The sequence below is a fragment of the Vigna unguiculata genome, chromosome 5 (genome assembly GCF_004118075.2).
Source record: "Vigna unguiculata cultivar IT97K-499-35 chromosome 5, ASM411807v1, whole genome shotgun sequence".
Lineage (NCBI taxonomy): Eukaryota > Viridiplantae > Streptophyta > Magnoliopsida > Fabales > Fabaceae > Vigna > Vigna unguiculata.
This window is the reverse complement of record NC_040283.1, coordinates 2,055,564-2,077,201: the sequence shown is the minus strand read 5'-3', so window position 1 is coordinate 2,077,201 and position 21,638 is coordinate 2,055,564. Positions and strand designations below refer to the sequence as shown.

Below are 21,638 nucleotides of genomic sequence, written 5' to 3'. Positions count from 1 at the left end.
TAAGACTTTGAGAAAAAAAAAAACAACTAAATTGAATAATTAAAACGAAAATTGCCATGAAGATTTTAACCTTTCTAGTTATAACTTGAATTTCAAATAAAATAAATGAATGATTAAAAAGTAATAATATATCCGAATATAAATATTTACATTTGTTCATATATTAATTCTAATATAATTGATATTTTAAAATTCATCTTCATCCATGAACGTTAATAAATACATTATTTACATTTTTATTTTATTATATTTTTATTGGACAATTAATTATGAAGGTGCAAAGTATTTTAATATCGAGTACACATTCTGGGGTCAACATGAAAGGGTTTTCAAAATTTGTTTTTAAGACAGTGGTGTGATTCACATGGTACGCATTTTCTAATATGACAGACAGACATGAAGCCTATTAGGTGTGAATTTCTCAGACACAATAATAAATAACAAAAATAATATAAATTGTTATATCACATTTAAATGGTCAATATTAAACGATAAATACACATTAATGTTTTAATTAGTTATGTGATCGTTAGTTAATTTCAAATTTGACTATTCATATACCGTTGTACATGATCGATATTTATCTATACCATAATTCTACTTGACAACTAAAAAATAATAAAAATAAAAGCATTTGATAGAAAAAAGAATATTATATTTTATAATGCTAATAATTTTATTAACTTATTTATAATGTTAGTTACCTAAAAATAATTACTCAATTATATTTATATGACACAAGTCATACTCTGTACTTAATAGTGGTAAAATAAGTCAAATTTGATCTACCAATTCACTTAACATGTGAAAACAATTTAAGTTAACTGAAACCTTTAGAGTGTCGTAATGCATTCACCAAGTCAACAATGAGAAGATGTGTTAAATTAGGTTTACCTAATAAGTTCATTTAATTATATAATATATATTTTTTTAATTTTTTAAATATATCTTCTAAAGTAAAACTATAACAAAATTATGTTTTTTTAAAACAAATAAGTCCTAAATAAACATTATTCTGAATATATCTATGAAAATAAAAAGAAATGATATTTTGACACTACAAAACTACGAGTCATGACAAAAATAAATTTTTATATTTGTAAATAATAATAAATAGTATTAAACGAATGTAAAAATATTATTACTTTTGGAGAAAATGGATTTTACATGACAATCTACTTTTAAGAATATTTTGATAATTAAAAAATATAACTTTAAGTGTGTCTAAAAGTTTGTTGGTATAAAAATAATTATATTAAAAAATAAATGACATGAATAAAAGAAGTTAGTATATTTTTGTTGGGTGGTTGATTTGACATGTTGAGCAATAGGGTGGTGTGCAATAGACACCAATGCGTGCTTGTTAGCGTGGACCCTACATCACTTCTATCGTGCGCCCGCGTTTTTCTCGTCTCTCAACTCAATACTTTCTTCTACTTCTTCTCACTGAAATTGTTTAATCAAAATCAATATCTATATAATATAATTACAATTTACAAATAATATGCTTCTCTTTGTTATTTATTTTCTGCAAAATGAATAATATATCTATTAAAAATTCAGAACTAAAAACATCATTAATAATACGTTGATTAAAAAACAGCATAATCTAACATCTTTTGAAACAATAACATAAACTAATACGAATATGTTTAGTCCACCCACCTGAAAAAACTTAATACATTATTATAGAAAAAACAATTATATATTTTAAAGCTTAAAACACTAGTTTAAAATGATTTCATAATTTACAATATTAAAAAATTTCAAATAATAGATAATTGGTCTATATGTCTATTTTATTAACAGTGTCTAATTATAATTTAATATTAATAATTCAAATAAGATTGTCTTTCATATTAGATACAATAATTTTAAATAAAATAATATTATTTCTTCTAAATTATCAATAATTTACGTTTTATACATTTTTATTTAATTATACAATGCTAAATTGAATATATTATATTAAAAAATTGAATTGACCTTATCTTTTGGTATATCTTGTTGAATCATGATTAGATTGGCTTGCTATTGAAATAAATAATTTTATGAAAGTTTTAGATACCACAAGAATAAAAAGGAGCCCATCTCTATTTGTCTCATGCAATTATGCACACCCATATAACCTAGAGTAAATAATAGTTTATTCCTTTTTTGAAAGTTAGTCATTATTTTATTCCTACCATGGATTTTAAGTCAAACCTAGTCTCTTCTGTTTTGTTTCCACGCAGAGAAGAATTATTTAATAACAAAAAAAGATTTATCTAGTTAGCAAAAATGTAATGAATTTAAACGATTTTCATATATTTTATTATAATAGTAAGTAAAGAGAAAGACAATTTTATTTTTTTATTTTTTTTTTCTCTTTTCATAATGTCTTGTTTTATAAAATAAAAAGTAAGAGGAAGAAAATAAAAATCAGAGATGATGATAAGTAATATTTATTGTTTGGTTGAATAAAGACTAAGTAAAAGTATTCTTTTTATTTATTTATAAGTTAAATTTGATTAAAATATATCATATTAAGAAGATGTGTATTATTAGATTTTTTGGAATCTCCACAAATTCCTATATTTTTGTTTTATATGATTAAAAAATTTAAGTGAATCTAAATTAAATAATGAGTAAAACTAAGACTTGAATCTAATCACATAAAGTATTGACACCACTCTCAATCTAAAACTTGAAGACAACGGAGGTCTTTTGATTTTTATATAGTATTCTACTTTCTCATTTTGAGTTAATGTGAAACTTAAACTTACACTTATATTCCTATCGTGCTTCTTTTATTATTTCTTATATGTTCCAAAAAGATTATATACGTTACCAAGCAATATTCTTTGTCGAAGTTGTTTAATTAAAAAGAAGAAAAAACTATGCAATTAAGCATTTCTGCACATGATCTTGCAATAGTGCTTGGTTACGAATTTTCTTTGGGAGATTTGTTGGTTAATAGTCAACATGCAATTATACTGTATTTTTCTTTTCTAAAGGTAGACATGTTTTATTGGCCAAGTTGGATGAAATCAAATGGAGATTAAGAACCAAACCTCAAATAGAATGTATGCGTAGAGTCATTTTCATAAACTTCGGTTCGATCAAGTTTATTTTATTTGTAGCACAATCCGTGCCACTTGTTACACAAATCAAACCATTGTTTTAATATAATACAGACAAAAAAAAAGAAAGTTTAGAAGAACCCTCTTCTTCTGAAAAAATAGGTGTGCAATAATAACTAACCCACTTACAAATCAAAGATTATAGTTTCTACTTTTATGGCTTAGCACTAATAGATATGATGAATCAGCCTTTATCCTTTTTTGGTTTCTTAAACCTGTTTCAATTTCGTATTCAAATAGGCTTAGGCTTTGGTTCTCATTGTGGGGCAAAACCAGTTTAAGAAAATCACGTGGTCTTATGTTGCTACATTATTAGTCTCATTTTTAATCTTTCTATCTATCTATGAAAACAAAGCACGATTTCTGAGGATTGACCTCAAACTTTCTCGTTTCTTGGGGCCAAGTGGAGTTGAAAATTTCATAAAGTTCAACTTTAGTTAAACCACAATCTCCTTAGAAAACAAAACTTGGATAGTGTGGACTGAAGAAAACTAGTAGCAAATTTAAGCATGCAAACTGATAATAATATAAAATAGCAGTGATTATTATGCACAAAAACTTATAGTACAGTTGTGGATTAAGATAGGAAATGCATAGTTTACTTCCAGTTGCGGACTAAGATAGGAAATGCAATGTAAACTCAGTTGACATGTTGTATATCAACAAGACTTACAAACTAGTTGCCGCTTACATTTAGACCATTTAGACAGTTAAAAATCTCACATCGACTAGAGATAAGACAAATTTATAGTGTAAATATGATGTGTGTATATATAAGTGGGTATAAACCTTACCATACATACCAGTTTTATAAGATCGAGATAGATTTTAAGTCCACTTCTTAAGACTTAAGACAGACTTTGCTGACTTGACTAAAAAACATAGAAAAGAGAAAAGTTTAGCAGATAATCTAATTCAAATGGGGGGTTGGAATATTGAAGTTCAAGTGGTTTAACATTTTGACCAAAGTCACGAAACCAATGAATGGAACAAGTACGAAGCAGTGTACAATTACCAACAATGAAACAGGTTTATGAAAGACATACTGATAAGTCTCCCAGTGTATATACAAGAGTACAACACACTTTTATGCTCATTCACACAGGTTAGGGAAAACAAAGAGAAACACTTGAATGGAGAAAAAAGAGAAGGAGAGAGAATAAGGAACAATGAACAGACAAGAAAAGAAAGAAGAGTCTAAATCTGTCTAATGATATTGTTGACCGATGAGTCCACTTAATCAAATTCACACAGGGAAGTGCAGGGAGAAAGAGTTTTTTTTTTTCTGAACTAGAAATTTGGTTACTGTTCTCAATTTATTTTAAGATTTTGTTTAGTGGAAGATGCAAAGGAAGACCATTCTTATTCATTAATTTCCACTATACACGTGCATTATCATTTTTTCCACTCAGTTGGGTGGTTAAGTCCAAACCCATCTCTCTCTTTTTTCCCTGAATGAGTAAAATTGTTTTCATTTTATGGAAAATGATGTAACCAAACTCAAGAAACTACATGAACACTTTCATTTTGTCAATTATCATATTTTGTCAGAAAGGAAATGGATTTCATGCCATGGATATATAACAACAACAGCTTGGAAGAGAAAGAACAAGATGCAATCACTATGGTCTTTTTTTATTTCATTGATGCTGATAACGCAATGAATCTATTAAAAGCAATTGAAAAACTTTAAGGTGTTATTATCATTTCCTTACTAAACCTAAATTAGCCTATTGTGAAGAAGTGGCAGGTTGGAACTATTGCCTCTTTGTGATTGAAAAATGATCAACTTGTCAACACCACTAAAAAGATTGTTACCCTTTGCCCTCTCCTATGGGGCTATAAACTGTTTTCACTTTGAAATCATCAATATCCCAAAGGTTTATGGTATATATTGAAAGTCTTATATCGACCAGGATAAAACTAATTCATAGTAGTATACAAATGCGTGCAAACCTTATTTTACAAGTCGGTTTCGTGAGATTTTAAACGAGTATGATACTTCTTGGTGTCACAGTTACTTTCAAATGACAGTCATTCACAGTATTTTGTTTCAGTAGAGACAGGTTGTATGGACAACCATGATAATTGGGCAGCACACGTGATAGTAGCATAAGCTTACCCTCACACACTGCTTGAATAAGTTATTGGATAATATCCTGGTCCCTACAACAACCTTTTTTTTTGTAAAATGGTCTAGATTGTGCACATATCTTACCTAGTTTATGCAGGTATCTTTTCCCAAACACAGAACCTTTATATGATTTTAACTCTATACAATGAACATCACAGTCTGGTACCAGGAGTATTTCTGCTACATAATTGGTGTGAGGAGTAAAAAGCTGATGTTCCTTTTTGCTAGAGATTACTATTGAAGCTGTCATTACCAAGACGAAATAAACAACTAGTACCTAACTATAGTAAAATAACATAAGTGGTTGATGATCAAATATTTGGCTTCTAGTTAAAAATATTATTGTATTTGGAGGATCCAAAAGGAGTGGCTCTTGAGTCATCACATATATGCATATTCATAATCATAAACCCTTCTTTCTTATTGCTCTTGGAAACTACCATGCCTTTCCCAATCTCCTTTTTTCCTCCAAATTTGTTATGTCATTTATGTGAACGTTATCCAATCCAACACAGAACGAGCTTGGAAATAACACAGTACTGCACACTTAGTATAATAAATTGACTTGTGGAACATGTATTTTTTTTTCTCTCTTGTGTTGTGCCTGCTTTTGCCTAAACACTCTGCCAATTGAATTATTATAGTCTCCATGATATGAAATGCCTCTGTCCAAATGATGTAAGCATTTTTTGTCCAAAATGATTATCCATTAACCCAAGTTGCTTCCCCCACGTTGCGTCACCCATGTCTATGTGCCGCATGTCTTTCTCACACAGCTTGTTCAATGAACCTCATACCCCACACACCACATCAACACACCATGCATCTCACATATGCACATAAATAAACACCACAAGCTTCTTTTGTTTAATTCTAGATAACCCTTTTTCCAGATCCTTAAAAGGGTGTTTTTCACCATAATTACCTTTTACACACACAAAAAACATACTAAAATATGAAACCCTTTCAATACAACGTTAAACCAGCATTATAGTTGACAGATAACCTTTTTCTTTCAGTTTGTGTGTATGAAAAACGTTAACCAAAAGAAATCAACCTTTAAATTGATCTTAGTCATTGACTGTCGGTGAAGAATTACCATAATTCCAAAGAAAAAGTTACCACATTAACATATAATGCTTCACATTACATCAATCTATGCTAAGAAAAAAACGAAACTGATACTGTTACTCTGGCCACATTCAGTGGGGCCATTTCAGCAATTTCTCTCCCTATATATACTCATCTCACTCTTGTTTTCTTCATCTCCAATAGCAACTTAGTTCCATTAATTCTCCATCAGTGTTGTTCTTCAATCTTTTTGTTCATAGATATATACTGATACATAGAAGCCATGCAGGGGAGAGAAATCACAGGACTGAACTATTTACTCCCTTCAGACCCTTATCCTTACCCTTCTCACTGCAGCATGACTCAGAACACCATCCCCACATTTCAACTCCACAAACTCTCAAACCAGTTCTATGGTTTCCAAAACCCTCAGCAAATGGTTGCAGAATTCAGCCCCCCTCAGTCCTCATGCATCAGCAGCACCACCTCCACCTCTGATGAAGCTGATGAGCAGCATCAAAGTCTCATCAATGAGAGGAAACACAGGAGGATGATTTCCAACCGTGAATCAGCACGAAGGTCACGCATGAGGAAGCAGAAGCACCTTGATGAACTCTGGTCGCAGGTGGTTTGGCTCAGGAATGAAAACCACCAGCTTATGGACAAGCTCAACCATGTGTCTGAATCACATGACAGAGTTTCTCAGGAGAATGTTCAGCTCAGAGAAGAAGCCTCAGAACTTCGCCAAATGATATGTGACATGCAGCTACATAGTCCTTACCACCCTCCTCCCCTCAGCCCCATTGACGATGATGTCTCTCCCTATGTCAAATCTGATTCCTCCATCACCAGCTCCTTCAACCTGCTTGGTTGAATTTCAAGACAAGACCAAATCTTCAATTTTTCTTCTCCGAGTTCTTGTGTGTGTGTGAATTGTTGTGGAAGTACAAATAGTAGTAGTAGTAGCAGTAGTAGTCTTTGCCTCCCTTTTGAGATGTATGAGGTGAAACCATAACATAACATAAACGGCAATGACATGTTCTTGAGTTTCTAATCTTGGTGTCTGTCTGCTCATAAATTTTGCCACTATCTTCTCCAACAATGATATCATATATGATATGTCCAAGCAATAAGCATTATTTAAAGTGGCTACAGAGCTATAAACAAATCCTGCTGGGTTAATTGTTAGAACCAACTAGTGGGACACTCTGCATAATCAAAAACATCATCATAGTACTGGCCCAGAAAACAATTACAAAACTCTCACTCATGATCTCATCATCCAGTTCCAGCAATAATCTCCCAAAAACAAAAACACAACAGATTAAATACTAAACAACATATGAAGCCAATGTCTGGATTTTACATACATAGATGTTTTTGAACTTCAAATAGTTATCATCAGATTCTACAAACTCCTCATCTACAATATTCATTTTCTGTCTGTTATGAGTGTGATGCTTTCTGTTTAGTTGAATCTTCACAAGATAAAGATCAAACACAAATGTCCTATTATATAATGGTTCCTGCAACAATGTTAGTGAAATATTTTTTGAACATTGTGTGATTGAATAAAATTGGTGTGGTGTGTGGAAGTAATTATGTCAGGTGCAGGTGAGTGACGATGGAAATAGTTGGCAAAAAGAAAAAAAAGAAAATATTTGGACAAGGTACGCACTAGACTAATCTCCTCTGTAGCAGATGATATCCATTATGGTAGATGATGGATAATGCGTTTTTTCTCATTTTTCAGATGTTAATGGGTCGGTGTGATTTAATGTTATGAACACAAACTCCAGTGACAATATGCGTAACTACCCAAAACATGTTTTTTTACAAATTAAAGCAAAATATTATAAATTTAAAGAATGTTTTAATAATTAAAAAAACATAAAATGATAAATACCCATTTTCACTTTTTATATTAAACTTGAAAAGTCAAATATTATTCATATTTATGTTAATATTTAATTAATTCAAGTATTTTTTTGTCGATATTAAGATAAATTTAGAAAATATTAATGTTTTGAGTATGAAATATTAGAAAAAAAAAAGGTTAATTTTTTTTAATTTACTTTCCATGTAGGCCAAAATGTAGAGAGATGCTCAGAATCGAAACCTCTATTTTTTTGACTAAGTCCATCACTAGTAGTTTTGGTGAAGACCTTTAGCCTATGAGAACATTTTGATGAAAGACTATGCCATATGATTTTTCATTTACTGCTATTATTAGAATGAATTTTCAAATTGTATTTAAATGTAGATCATAATGGTTTGGAATTAAAATTAGATGATGAAATTATACTTTATATTTTATATAACCATAATTTTTGCAAGTACTTTCAAATTTGAAATCATAGTTTCTAAGTTGTGATAAGAAAAAAAGAAAAAATAGTTCTACAGTGTTTAATCACTGTCATTTGAATACTGTAAAAAAAAACCGCTGACTTTTAATGGGAGAGATAGAAAGAAAAAATAAAAAGAAAGAAATAAATATGACATATTAATAAGTGATTTTGTGAGAAGGACCAGAGATAAAGAAAAATTGGACTCGGACTCAAATATTTAGAAATATGGGACGTTTTTTAATTTTTTTGAAAAGAGTGATATCTTTTAAAACAATAAATAAGATCATTCTAGTAAATATATTATAGTTATGGGATGTAAAAAATAGTTAGGAGGTGGAAAAAGCAAATGTCCTACGTTGAGTACATGTTTTTCTTCTTCACAACTGGGCTTTACAAGTTTGGGCCTAGTGATAGACGTTCTTTTCACATTGTACTTTAGATATTTATGTTGATGAAAATATATAAAACTATTAAAGTAAACAATCACTATGTCAAATAAAACCATATTGAATCAAATTTTCAACGAAAACATTCAACAAAAGGAGAATATGTTGGTCCAAAAAGTCAACTCGATTACTTATTTAGTTGAGTTATGTTCACATTAAATTAATTAAATTGAAAGATTAATTTAAATGGTTGACTTATCATGTTAAACTTATTTTAACCTCCGCATATGAATATTAATTAAAGAACACCCTCTCACAAATTCGTTTGAATAATACTATATTATTGAAAATAAATTTTAAATTCTTTAATAAATTTTATTGATGAAACATATTAAATATTTATTATATCGTTAACGGTACTATTTCAAATATTGATTGTAGTCTCAAACATAGAAAGAAAAAATGGAATGGGGATTAATTTGAAATTTCAATTAATGAACACACATGTGAAAAGAGAGACTGTTATTGGGCCTTTCTCTGACCCAATTTTGAACGAAAACGTGGCAAATTTTTTTTTCAAAAAAAAAGTTATTGTATAAAACACTATTCCATTAAAATAAAAAAGATGAATTTTCAAATAAAATTGAATATACTTCTTTTGAAAATGATGAGGCATTTTTAGAAAGTAACAAAGTTTCTAAAAGAAATAAAAAAAATGTTTAAAAAACTCTTATAGAAATATCTAATAAATATTAAGAACAGTGAACGGCGTCGTTCATCCCACCATGTTTCACCTACCCCCATTCCGGTTGGTAGCTATGCAACTTTGACCCGCAACTTTCATCTACTTCCACTATTTTATTTTATAATTATATTATTAATGATTTATTAATTAAATAATTAAAGCGAATTATTATATATAAAATAAAACGTATAAAAAAAGATAATAAAATAAATTGTCATTTTTCAGTTGGTCCAAAAAATCTGGCTGCTTGACCTCGTTTTCAAGTTTCAACTGCGGCAATAATGATTTTTTTTATTGCTAATCTTTCTCACTTTTATTATTTTTAATAATTGTATTAATGTTTTTCTGACAGATGATTAATAACTAATAGTATTACTCTTATGTTTGTTATTTAATATATATATAGCGCTTGGATCCCCGCATCTTTTCATCTGTGATCTGTGATTTTTGTGGCCATAATTTTTCTGTGATTTGGTTAAATTTCAGGTTTGTACTTGAAGACTTTTTTCTCTCCCTATCTTTTTGGTTTTTAGGATTCACTCTGAGATAGTGTTGGTGGTTAACATGAACTTATGATGTTTGCTAATTGTTTTCTTAATCTGTCTAGATTTGTTCTGCATGTTGTGGTTTTTGTCGGAAATGAAGAGTGTATTTGCTTTTTTTTCTGGGTTTGATCTTCAGGGTTTGCTGATCTGGATTTATGTTTCTAGTTTTATACTGATTGACACCCCTAGTTGTTGTGGGGTGAGTTTGCTGGATTGTGGAATGCTTGACACTGATTTGCTTGTGGCGGATACACTTCTTACGATTTGTTGGGTTACTCTTGTCTGTATTTAATTTTAATTTTTTTAGATGAATGTGCTGTAAGATCATGTTGAACTTGGCTGTCTTTCTGTAATTTTGGGTGAACAAATAACTGCTTTGGTTTGCAACTCGATTATGTACTATTATTTGTATTTTGGCACTTTTTTGGATTTTGAGTTTTGAGATCGAAGTTCTTTGCTGGATAATGCATGCGGCTTGTTTGGTAGTTGGGTTTTAGTATACGCACTAGTCTTTTAGAGTAATGAAGAGAACACACGAGCCTTAAGGTGCTCTGATGTCTTTATGGCATGATCGTAGGGTTATTTTGCGATCTCACTTTTTAAAAGAAAGTTTGGTAATTTCTCTACCTTTTTATCGCTGAATATTTCTTAGATGACACCCTTTCTTCCATTCCATACAATTGGAATATGTTCAAGATTGCTCTGCTGAGTAGAAGTTTAATTGATGGCATTGAGAGTTAACAATCAAGCTCTAATTGTCTTTGTTCATCGTAGTTTATAGCATTTTTTGTTTTCCTTCAATCAGAAATTCACGCCAGCTTTTTTGTGTACCTCATTCTTATTATTGCATTTGATTTCAATCATTGAGCAGGATAACAATTATGGCTCAACCCACAACAAGAATAGGCCTGGCTGGACTGGCTGTTATGGGCCAAAATTTAGCACTCAATATTGCTGAGAAAGGCTTTCCCATTTCTGTTTATAACCGAACCACATCCAAGGTTGATGAGACTGTAGAACGGGCAAAAGTGGAAGGAAATCTTCCAGTTTATGGCTACCATGATCCTGAAGCTTTTGTTAATTCCATTCAAAAGCCTAGGGTGATTATAATGCTAGTTAAGGCTGGGGCACCTGTTGACCAAACCATTAAGACCCTGTCTGCGTTCATGGAAAAAGGTGACTGTATAATTGATGGTGGCAATGAATGGTACGAGAACACTGAAAGAAGAGAGAAAGCAGTGGCTGAATTGGGTTTGCTCTACCTTGGGATGGGAGTTTCTGGTGGTGAGGAAGGTGCTCGTAGTGGTCCTTCTTTGATGCCTGGTGGTTCGTTTGAAGCTTTCAAATACATAGAAGATATTCTTCTCAAGGTGGCAGCTCAAGTCCCTGATAGTGGCCCTTGCGTGACATATATTGGTAAAGGTGGTTCTGGTAATTTTGTGAAGATGATTCACAATGGTATTGAATATGGTGATATGCAGCTGATTGCAGAGGCTTATGATGTGCTGAAGTCAGTCGGAAAGTTGACAAATGAGGAACTACAAAGTGTTTTCTCAGAATGGAATAGAGGTGAACTTCTGAGTTTCCTGATTGAAATCACTGCTGATATATTTGGAATTAAGGATGATAAAGGAGATGGATATCTTGTTGACAAAGTTCTAGACAAGACTGGCATGAAGGGTACTGGTAAGTGGACTGTTCAGCAAGCTGCTGAATTATCAGTTGCTGCTCCCACTATTGAAGCATCGTTGGATGCTAGGTTTCTGAGTGGGTTGAAGGAGGAAAGAGTAGAAGCTGCAAAAGTCTTTAAATCAGGTGGCTTTGGTGAGATTGTGACCGATCATCCAGTAGACAAGCAGCAGTTGATTGATGATGTTAGGAAGGCTCTTTATGCAGCCAAAATCTGTAGTTATGCACAGGGAATGAATCTGATCCGTGCAAAGAGTGTCGAAAAGGGATGGGATTTGAAGTTGGGTGAACTGGCCCGAATTTGGAAAGGGGGTTGCATCATTAGAGCTATATTCTTGGACAGAATCAAGCAGGCATATGATAGAAACCCTAATCTGGCAAACCTTCTTGTTGATCCAGAGTTTGCAAAGGAAATAATTGATCGCCAATCTGCCTGGAGGAGAGTTGTTTGCCTTGCTATCAATTCTGGTATCAGCACTCCAGGTATGTCTGCTAGTCTTGCTTATTTTGACACTTACAGAAGGGAAAGGTTGCCTGCTAATTTGGTGCAAGCTCAACGTGACTACTTTGGAGCTCATACATATGAAAGGGTTGACATAGAGGGGTCTTACCATACTGAGTGGTTCAAGCTTGCCAAACAGTCAAGAATTTAGATCACTTTGTTTGAGCCCATGAGGATTTCTAATAAATGTAATGTTTTCTGCTCGGACCGTGTGCTGAGTTGAGTTTACATAGCCACTATGTGGTGAAGTGTTATTAGATTATTTCCAACTGAATTGCTTGATATTCCATTCTCCAACAACAATGTTGTATCTTTGCTGATTGTGCTTTGTGCTTGCTACAGAGTTGGTCCCAGTTCCTGATGCCTTTTTAATTTTCATATTAATAAGCTTTCCTTTAACACCATCGATATATGTTATGTTACAGTAGGAGTTGAAATATTTTATTTCGTAGTTAACTTAATGTGTTTGATGTTCATTTATTGTCAAGAGCGATCAAGTTTGGCGAGTTAGAGAATATTCAGAATATCAGTAGATTATGTTAGAATATCTCTCTTGATTTATTCAGGTTTTGGTTTTATTATTCGTGGGCTTGGGCTTTTACTTCAAGTACTAGTGCTCAACCTAATTATTAATAGAAGTATCAGTACTTGCTTATCCCAATTGAAAATATCTCTTGTTAATTAAATTGAGTTTTCTTTCGATCTTTTTCTTCTTGATCCTTAACAACATACATTATCTTTTAATTATATGTTGTCACTTGTCACATCATTGAGATTCTCAGAGGTGAATAGCTTTTAGTGTTGTGGCAACTTATGATTGAATAGTAGCGATAAATAGATTTAAATAAAATCCTTATTTGCTCTGGCTTTGTTGTATTCAAATTTTACATAGCTAGTGTGAGCCCCATATTAGTGGGGATAGTGTTTTCTCAAGCCAACTTAAAATTTGTCATTTTTTTCTTTTAATTTATGATTCAACAGTTCAATTTTTTGTTCAGAGAGGCCATCGACATCGATTAATCAATGTAATTGGCCTCCGTTTGAGGGAGTATTGGTTTTTCTTACTATATTTTCTACTTTAAATCTCTAATAATTGCGCACTTCTGGAATTGCATACTTGTGTAGGTTGACACATTTTTGATTTGTTGTAGCTTGCCCCACAGATAATGACAAATCAAAATCTGGCTTGCACAGGTGTTGAGCTCTTTTCCCCTCCCATTTCCTCCACTTTCCTTGTGTTTGAATAAGCTAGATGCGACTGGAGTAACATGCAAATTCCTACTCATTTTATGCTCCGTAGAATAGTGCATACATTTACTTTTTCTTTCTTTTCCCATTTGTTGGGTTTGAGCTTAGATTTTACACTTTCCTTGTAAACATTTTATGTCAGGCCTTACCTACCTAATTGACCTGTTCAACCAGAAAATCAATGAATTGATCAAGTGTATGCTCTACTTAATCCAAATAACCATCATATTGTAAAACCTGTGGGGAACAGGTCAAGGAGCAGTGCAGAACTTGTTGTTTCATTTTTTATTTAACTAAAAATAATTTTCGTCAAACAATGCCCATTGTTATTGTTATGTTACAAAGGTTCATACACGTGGTTCACTTATAAATTGTTATTATTACCTTATTATTAAATTTGCACGTTACATTTGGTTTTAATTTAAAAATGTTATCTGACTTGTATTTTTTATGACTTACTTGAAGATCATTTAAATTTAACATTGAAAAAAATATGAAATTGTGACTAAATTTTACCATGATCGAAGTAGTCAATCTTGAAACGGTAACTGATATTTTGAAACACTATTTAAGAGTGGTTGAACTTTCCTTTTAGTTAGTTTACATTTGGCCTTTTCTTTACATTTCCACTTTCCTCTACATCTTCCTTCTATTTGAGCCAGTGGTTAGAAGTAACTGTGAACACATTTTTTCTTTGACATTTTCGTTTCTCTCTGAGCTTCTTTTGTTTCGTTTTCTTTGAAGTCTTCAGTGTCAATAATGAACTCAATGATTGAGAAGCCCATAATGATTTTTTCAATAATGAGCTCAATGATTGAAAAGCCTTTAATGTTTCTTGGCTGAATCAAGGATTGGCTCAATTCATGTGCAACTTTTACACAAATAATTTCTTGCCGCAATTCTTGTTATTTAGAATTAAAGGCATTGCAACTCTTGTTGATAATAACCTCTCTAAAAGAAAGTTACGAAGTTGAATCATGTTATTTGATAGGATCTCTGGTTTTACACATCATTACCTTTGCCTGCGTTACTTGCTGTCAATTGATATGCAAGAATCTATTCAAATCAGAAAGCGATATTGCAAGTGGTGACAAACCATTTGAGTATTTAAAAATAGCTTATAGACTCTGAAAAGTGACAAAGTTCAGGGTGGATGATATGTAATAGCTCTCATGGAAACTTTATATTTGGAAACAGCTACGAGCATTGTAGCAATCCCAGATCCTGATGCTATCAAAATTTCCACTGAAGATCTAAAGTAGTAGCAGTTATTGATGTTATAAATGGGAAATATAAAAATCATTTACAATTAATGTTTCAAGTTTACAATGACTCACTTCCCTTTGTTTTCCTTCTTTGCTAAAACGTGGACAAAAGAGAAAAAACGTCTTTTCTATCTGCTAAAAAAATACTCTCTCAATTGGTTTTATATGAGTGTGACCTTTTATGATTCCTTTCAAGTCATGTGTTCCCTCATGTTTTTATGTCACTCATACAGCCTAAAACTTGTGATTGCCTTGCTGTTGCATTCGTGTCCAATCTTTGGAAAGTTAGCTCACATAACTGCAACAAAGCTTTAATTGCTTATAGTTGTCATTTGTGTAACTATGTGAAACCTTACCCTCTTTCCAGCGGAGCATACCCCATTCGTGCTGCATAGCATTTGGCAGCACAGACACATGCATGCACGAATCATTATTGGAAGGTTTTTGATAGAAAATACTTTCTCCCTTTTGTGCTATTATCCTCAATCTTTTGGCCACATCTCTAACTGCCCCCAGGCCACTTTTCTTGTGTCATGTTTCTTGTTTCTTCTGTCAACCAGCTCAATACAACTTTTGCGTACGTAATCATCAAGAGAGTTTCAGGTTGGAATTCAAAATTCTTTCAGCATTTTTTTACCTCTACATCATTTAGTTTTGGAAATTTCACATTCATGTTTTCAACTAAAACGTCCTTTCACTCTTAATTAAGTTTGTGTTTTGCATTAATGATGATGATGTCTTGATGGATGACCAGACATTTATTTCTCTTCATATCTGGCATGAATTTCTATTTTGAACTGAGGTAAAAAAGAAAGTATACCTAAAGCTGGAGTTACATGATAGAAAATTTGACCCTCTTCTCTAGAATTCCTCCCTCCTTGAACTTGGAAGTTTAAAACCATCAATTTTTTTCAGGAAAGCTGGTGTTATTTGGCTTGAATACCACTGATAATGCTTCAATTCAAGCACATTTCTGGTGTGTTTCTCATGGCTCATGCATTTACCCTCTCACTTGGATGTCAGTTTCCACATTCAAATAATAATAACGTTCAACATAGAGTTAGTTTCAGAAGCGTAAAACTTATGATTCCATTACTTCAAAGAATGATTAGGGATATTTCCTTTGGGTAGAAGAGATGTGTGAGTACAAATCAACAAATTCAAATTATGTCGATGCATGGTTAAAAAATCCCAGCATCATATACAATGGACATTTAATCATTTTTTACTTCTGCTGTCAACACGTTTCTTCTCCTGTTTGCTTGCATTCTTCTTAGAACACTTGCTTCCATGATCTTGTTTATCTTTCTTAGATGCGTTGGTGCCATGACTGTTCTTGCTGTGACCATAAGCATGGTGATAATGTACAGGACCTGAAGAAGCATCTGAAGCCATTGAATCGTCACTTTCTTCTTCATCTACTTTGGCCCCTTGCTTCTTTCTCCTGTTCTCACCATAGATGTCATGATATCCATAATTTTCATTGCTGCATCCGGCATCATCTTCCTGCATGGGAGAGGCAATATACATAGTCCAACCAGATTCACTACTGCTACATCCTTCTGCACCACCCCAGATTTGTTTAAAAGAATCCATTCTGAGACAGGAAAGCTGTGTGTATGCCAATTCAAAGCAAAAACAACACACACTGGCAAGGAAACACACAGGGGAACAAAGAATAAGAATCTATAGCTGGTGAATGAAAATCTACATGGAACTTACATTAATAGAGATTCCTGATAGATTGCTTGATATCTGCTTATCTGTTTCAACTGCAAAAAGTGTGGTAAAGGGCCAAAAGGGCTGTGAAGTGAAATGGTAGATGCAGTGTGTGTGGCAAGGGCTTAAATTCAAGGAGGAGCCAGGAAGGTTCCTAATGCATCTTAAAATATTTTGAAAGCATCAATTAAACAAAGGGAATGTTGGGACTGCCATCTTTGGTCATAAGAAGTATCTATAAATAATATTTTTTTAACCTCTGCCTTTCCCATCTTAAATAGGACTCTGACTTTTATTGCATAATACAGATGTCCCAATAGCACAATGTGCACAACTGGAGGGAATGTAAAATCCCTGTCTTTGAATATGCTTTATTAAGTGCCTTTTCACTTTGTGTGTATCCATCATTGCATAAAATTCTTTGTCTTGTCTGTAGAACACAGGCCAATCTATCTCTCAAAACATGTGTTTTTTCTATTATAGTTTTATTAGTATGTAGTGTTTTGTTCTTCACTAATCCTTGTAGAGAATATGACTGATATTCTTACAGAATTTTCTCTTCCTATTTACAGGATTCGGATTCAAGACAATATTTACAGAGATCGAATTCACTTTCACTCCAACTAATAAACTGTTTGTTGATTTATATAGGTGCGTGTTTGTTTAAGTATCTTATATTGAAATGAGAAGCTGAGCAGTCTTTTTTAATGAACATTGATTAGTCTTCAAATTTATACTTCAACTTTAATATAATATGATGGCAGGTCGTTGTTGGTAAAGGTTTGTTGGCTAAACTAGTTTAGGTGTGATGTGATCGTGCTAACCACAAAGTTAGACCACGTAGAAAACCTACTAAGTTTGGTCTAATGGAGAGGGGAATTACTTCTTTTATTCATAAATCTTGATAATCAAATAACAAATGAATGAATTACAATATACATCAAAGGTGTCCAAGTTTGATAACGAGTGTATGACACATATACCTCTTTATGTTTTTTAAAATTTAATTAGGTTAATTATATATTTGGTTCTTGAAAATGTAAAATATAATCTTAAAATAAATATAATCTTTTTAAAATAGTTATATGAAATTTTGTGATATATTAATTCAAATATCAGCTTAAATTAGCATATCAGAAGTTGATATAGTTGAGTTAAAAACACTATATTTATTTAATTTTAAATTTTGAATATAAAAATGTATCAAAGTGTAGTACACATACAAATTTAAGTTTAACATCTAAATTTAGTACTAAAGATATATTTAATTTGAATTTAACTGAATTTTAAAATTTAAATTTTAAGGTCGCTTAAACCTACTACAATGATTTCACATGTATTAATTAGCATAAACTTGTTTAACTAGAGGACTGAAAACAAGGTTTGTAAGGTTGTAGGTGGAAAATGAAGGACAAATTGTAGGTTAAATTATTTGGGTAGGACAGGGAATAAACCTACCTTATATAGGTTTTGGGGATCCTAAATAAGTTTTTTTATTCTTTTCATACTATTATATTGATTAATGTGTACTAACTAACTGTTGCCACAAATAGTTTATATTTTTTAAGTAAAAATGCATGAGTATTACCTTCACAAAATCACAAGAATCACAAGGTTATACAATTTGAGTTATACACACACACACACACACACATATATATATATATATATATATATATATATATATATATATATATATATATATATATATATATATATATATATATATATATATATATATATATATATATATATATATATATATATTTTGTAACACTCTTTTCTAGAACAAAGATTGCTTGTTGAAGCTCTTAAGTACCCTAATCTCATTACCACCTTCTTTTTAAGAAGTTATTCTACTTGTTATGTGTGGTTAAATATATTTAAGCTCTTGAATTCATTAGAAATTTGATAAAGGTTAGGTTATCTCAAGTATTTCGTTTTTATGAAATCACAAATATTTTTTTTAAAAAAATCTTATTCAAATTAAATAAAACTATTATGAATATTAATTTTTTTATGCGGTTATATTAAATGTATAAAAATAAAATTCTATCGTTCGTAATATTTTTATTTAGCTTGAATAAAACTTATATAAAAGATACTTGTGATTTTTAGAAAGAGAAAAAAAAAAACTCAAATCCAATGTTAGATTTGTTATTTTTGTTTGGAAATGCTTTTAACAAAATTATTTCAGTTAAAAAAATTAGCTGTGTGACTTGTAAACATTTTTGGTAAATTCATTTGCTTCACGACAAATATCCATGCTTTATTTTATACGAAAGACGACGCATTTGAATATTTTTTGACATTCTACATGTCAGCTAAGTCATTAAAAAAGGAAAAACAAAAAACTTTCCTCACGATGATGATGGTTAAACAAAGTCAAAGAGAAAAACCTGGTTATCTTGACACAGATAACGCAACTTTTTCCTGCATTTCCATAAATTATTCATGCACCATTATAAAGAAAATTCCAATTTTGTCCTTTTTCATATTATGTAATTTGAAAGGAAATTATAAATTGTGTAATTCGAAAATTGAAAATGATTTTCGGACTGGACAATCTGAAAAATTATTTTCAAAAGTTGAAGAGTTAAAAAAATGGATTACACAATCTGAAAATACCTTCTGAATTATGCTATTTGAAAGTTTTTTTTTTTTTAAATGAATTTTGGATAGCACAATTTTAAAGTCATTTTTGGCTTATAGCTTAATCCGACTTTTATTTTTAACTTCTAAAAACGACTTTAAATTATTCAATCCAGAAAAACGAAAACAAAAATTTGTTTATGTAGGGGTGAAGGAAAACATTATGGAGGTACAGTAAGAAACTACTGAAGGATAATCCAATGAGCCTAAATAAATAAAAAAAGCATGTAATATTTGGAAGGCAACATTATAGATCTAGATACATTAGCCCATTAATATGGGTAAACAATCCAAGACACACTATAAACTATCAAATCATTCTGAACTACACAATTTCCATGCATATAAAAATTAAATTAAAATTTTAAATATATCTCATATACATATTAATTAAGACCAAAATGGAGAATAACTATGCGCCATCTAATGATTTTTTCTCATAGATTAAAAAAAAATGTAACTATATGTTATAAAGAGATTAAAGGAGACCATATGATATTTTCTAATGACTAAGGAACAAAAAGTTTCTCTTTGCTCAAGTAGTAAAGAGTTGAGATACGATTACACTAAAATACACTTTAATTACAGACACAACCAAAAATAGAGACAAATCAAAAGGTAAAAACAAAAACATTATCCTCATAAATGGTTGTCCTATTTTCATTTTTGGTCCAGTCGTCTGAACTTGAAAGAAGTAGCAAAGATAACCATAAGCCCAAAACAACAATACTTTTAATTTAAACATTTAGGATGTAATTTGTCAAAATAACATATATACTTTGTCCACATGCTGGAAATAAATAAAAAAAATATTTATAATTATTGAATATTAATTAATATGACAAATTATATAACGTAAGTCAAGATGGCCGAGTTGGTCTAAGGCGCCAGTTTCAGGTACTGGTCCGAAAGGGCATGGGTTCGAATCCCATTCTTGACAATTCTCTTCTTTTTTTTTAATAATTGTCCTAATTTTTTTATGTCTTTTAGTGTTTTGTTTTTTAATTACTATATCATTTTTTTTTTATGTCTTTCTCCTTTTTTTCTTCTCTTATACTATGCTTCCGTACAACATCAACATGTAACTTGATAAGACTTGAGAGGTGTCTGTCTCAATTTTGGTGTGAGTGAGACATGAGAGGTGTCTAGGGTTTCAACCATAGAAATCCACCATAGTTTATATCTGAAGTATGTGGAATATCCCCATAGCATATTTATACATTATCTATTGGAAAATGGTTAAGGTTGTGTGGATGGGGTTACTACAGATAATTAATAACAGCAAAAAAAGTGTGATGAAAAATAAAGAAAATGAAAGAGAAAAGAATAATACACGTAAAAAACCAGTGAAAAAGAAATCAAATTAATGGGTTCTTAATAGTAACACATGCCACGAGCTGAATGGTTTTTATCTTACTTTGTATGAATATATGTGAGGATAACACTTATCTTTATTCTCCTTAATTTCAACCCTCGTGAAGAAATGTTGTAACGTAGAGGCATCTTCAAACAATATATCACTAAATATTATCTATTTACTATAAAATCACTAAAAACTAATTAATTCATATTTTCTTTCCTCTTTTAGTTTCATGATTAGTGGAAAGTGAATGGATGGAACATGAACGAACAGAAAAACATAAAAAATAAATTCTTCCTTCTTTTGTTTGGATTACGTCAAGAGGAAAGAATAAAAACCATGGGAATCACAAGAAACGAGATTATCAAAATATACTCATGTTTTTATTATTAAAGATAGTTAATAAATCCATTTTCTTTTTAAATACATAACTTTTCATGGTTCGTTATTATCATCTTTTGTTGTATCACTCAAATTCATTCAAAATGAAAAATTAATCTTATTTTAAGGTTAAGTCGTTGTAGGAGCACATAATGTAAAGGGTTTTGTTAGAAATCCAAGTGAGTTTAAGTTTCACATTGAGTAAAAATGATAAAGTTGAACACCATATAAGAAAAGGCACATAACTCCATCGCCTTAAAATTTTGGGTTGAGAGTGATGTCAATTTCTTATGAAGTTGGATTCAGATTTTATTGATGTTTGTTCTCTCTAATGAAACCTCTTCTTTAAACTTAACAGGTTTGTATATATGTGTGAGGTTTTGAAGTTGTGACATTCCGTTGACTGATTTTGCAGTGTTGGCATTTCCATGGCGCCGCGTTTTTTGAACGTGAAAATGAGATACCAAACAA

General features: G+C 31.2%; 2 protein-coding genes and 1 non-coding gene across 3 annotated transcripts; all 3 read left to right on the top strand.

Moving 5' to 3' along the window:
• Positions 1-6,505: 6,505 nt before the first annotated feature.
• Positions 6,506-7,381, top strand: LOC114183984 (basic leucine zipper 43-like). The gene has a single exon (XM_028071206.1). The coding sequence runs from the start codon at positions 6,611-6,613 to the stop codon at positions 7,199-7,201; it is 591 nt and encodes a 196-aa protein (XP_027927007.1). The 5' UTR covers positions 6,506-6,610; the 3' UTR covers positions 7,202-7,381.
• A 2,683-nt stretch (positions 7,382-10,064) lies between these two features.
• Positions 10,065-12,946, top strand: LOC114185846 (6-phosphogluconate dehydrogenase, decarboxylating 2). The gene is made up of 2 exons (XM_028073783.1): positions 10,065-10,292; positions 11,223-12,946. Exon 2 carries the CDS (start codon positions 11,233-11,235, stop codon positions 12,691-12,693), a length of 1,461 nt encoding a protein of 486 aa, XP_027929584.1. The 5' UTR covers positions 10,065-10,292; positions 11,223-11,232; the 3' UTR covers positions 12,694-12,946.
• Positions 12,947-20,285: 7,339 nt separating this feature from the next.
• Positions 20,286-20,366, top strand: TRNAL-CAG. Its single transcript has one exon. It is a non-coding gene; the product is annotated as a tRNA-Leu (tRNA).
• The last annotated feature ends 1,272 nt before the right edge of the window (positions 20,367-21,638 follow it).

Bases quoted from the DNA above. Each gene is read 5' to 3' on its own strand.
- LOC114183984 (XM_028071206.1), top strand. From the start codon at position 6,611: ATGCAGGGGAGAGAAATCACAGGACTGAACTATTTACTCCCTTCAGAC.
- LOC114185846 (XM_028073783.1), top strand. From the start codon at position 11,233: ATGGCTCAACCCACAACAAGAATAGGCCTGGCTGGACTGGCTGTTATG.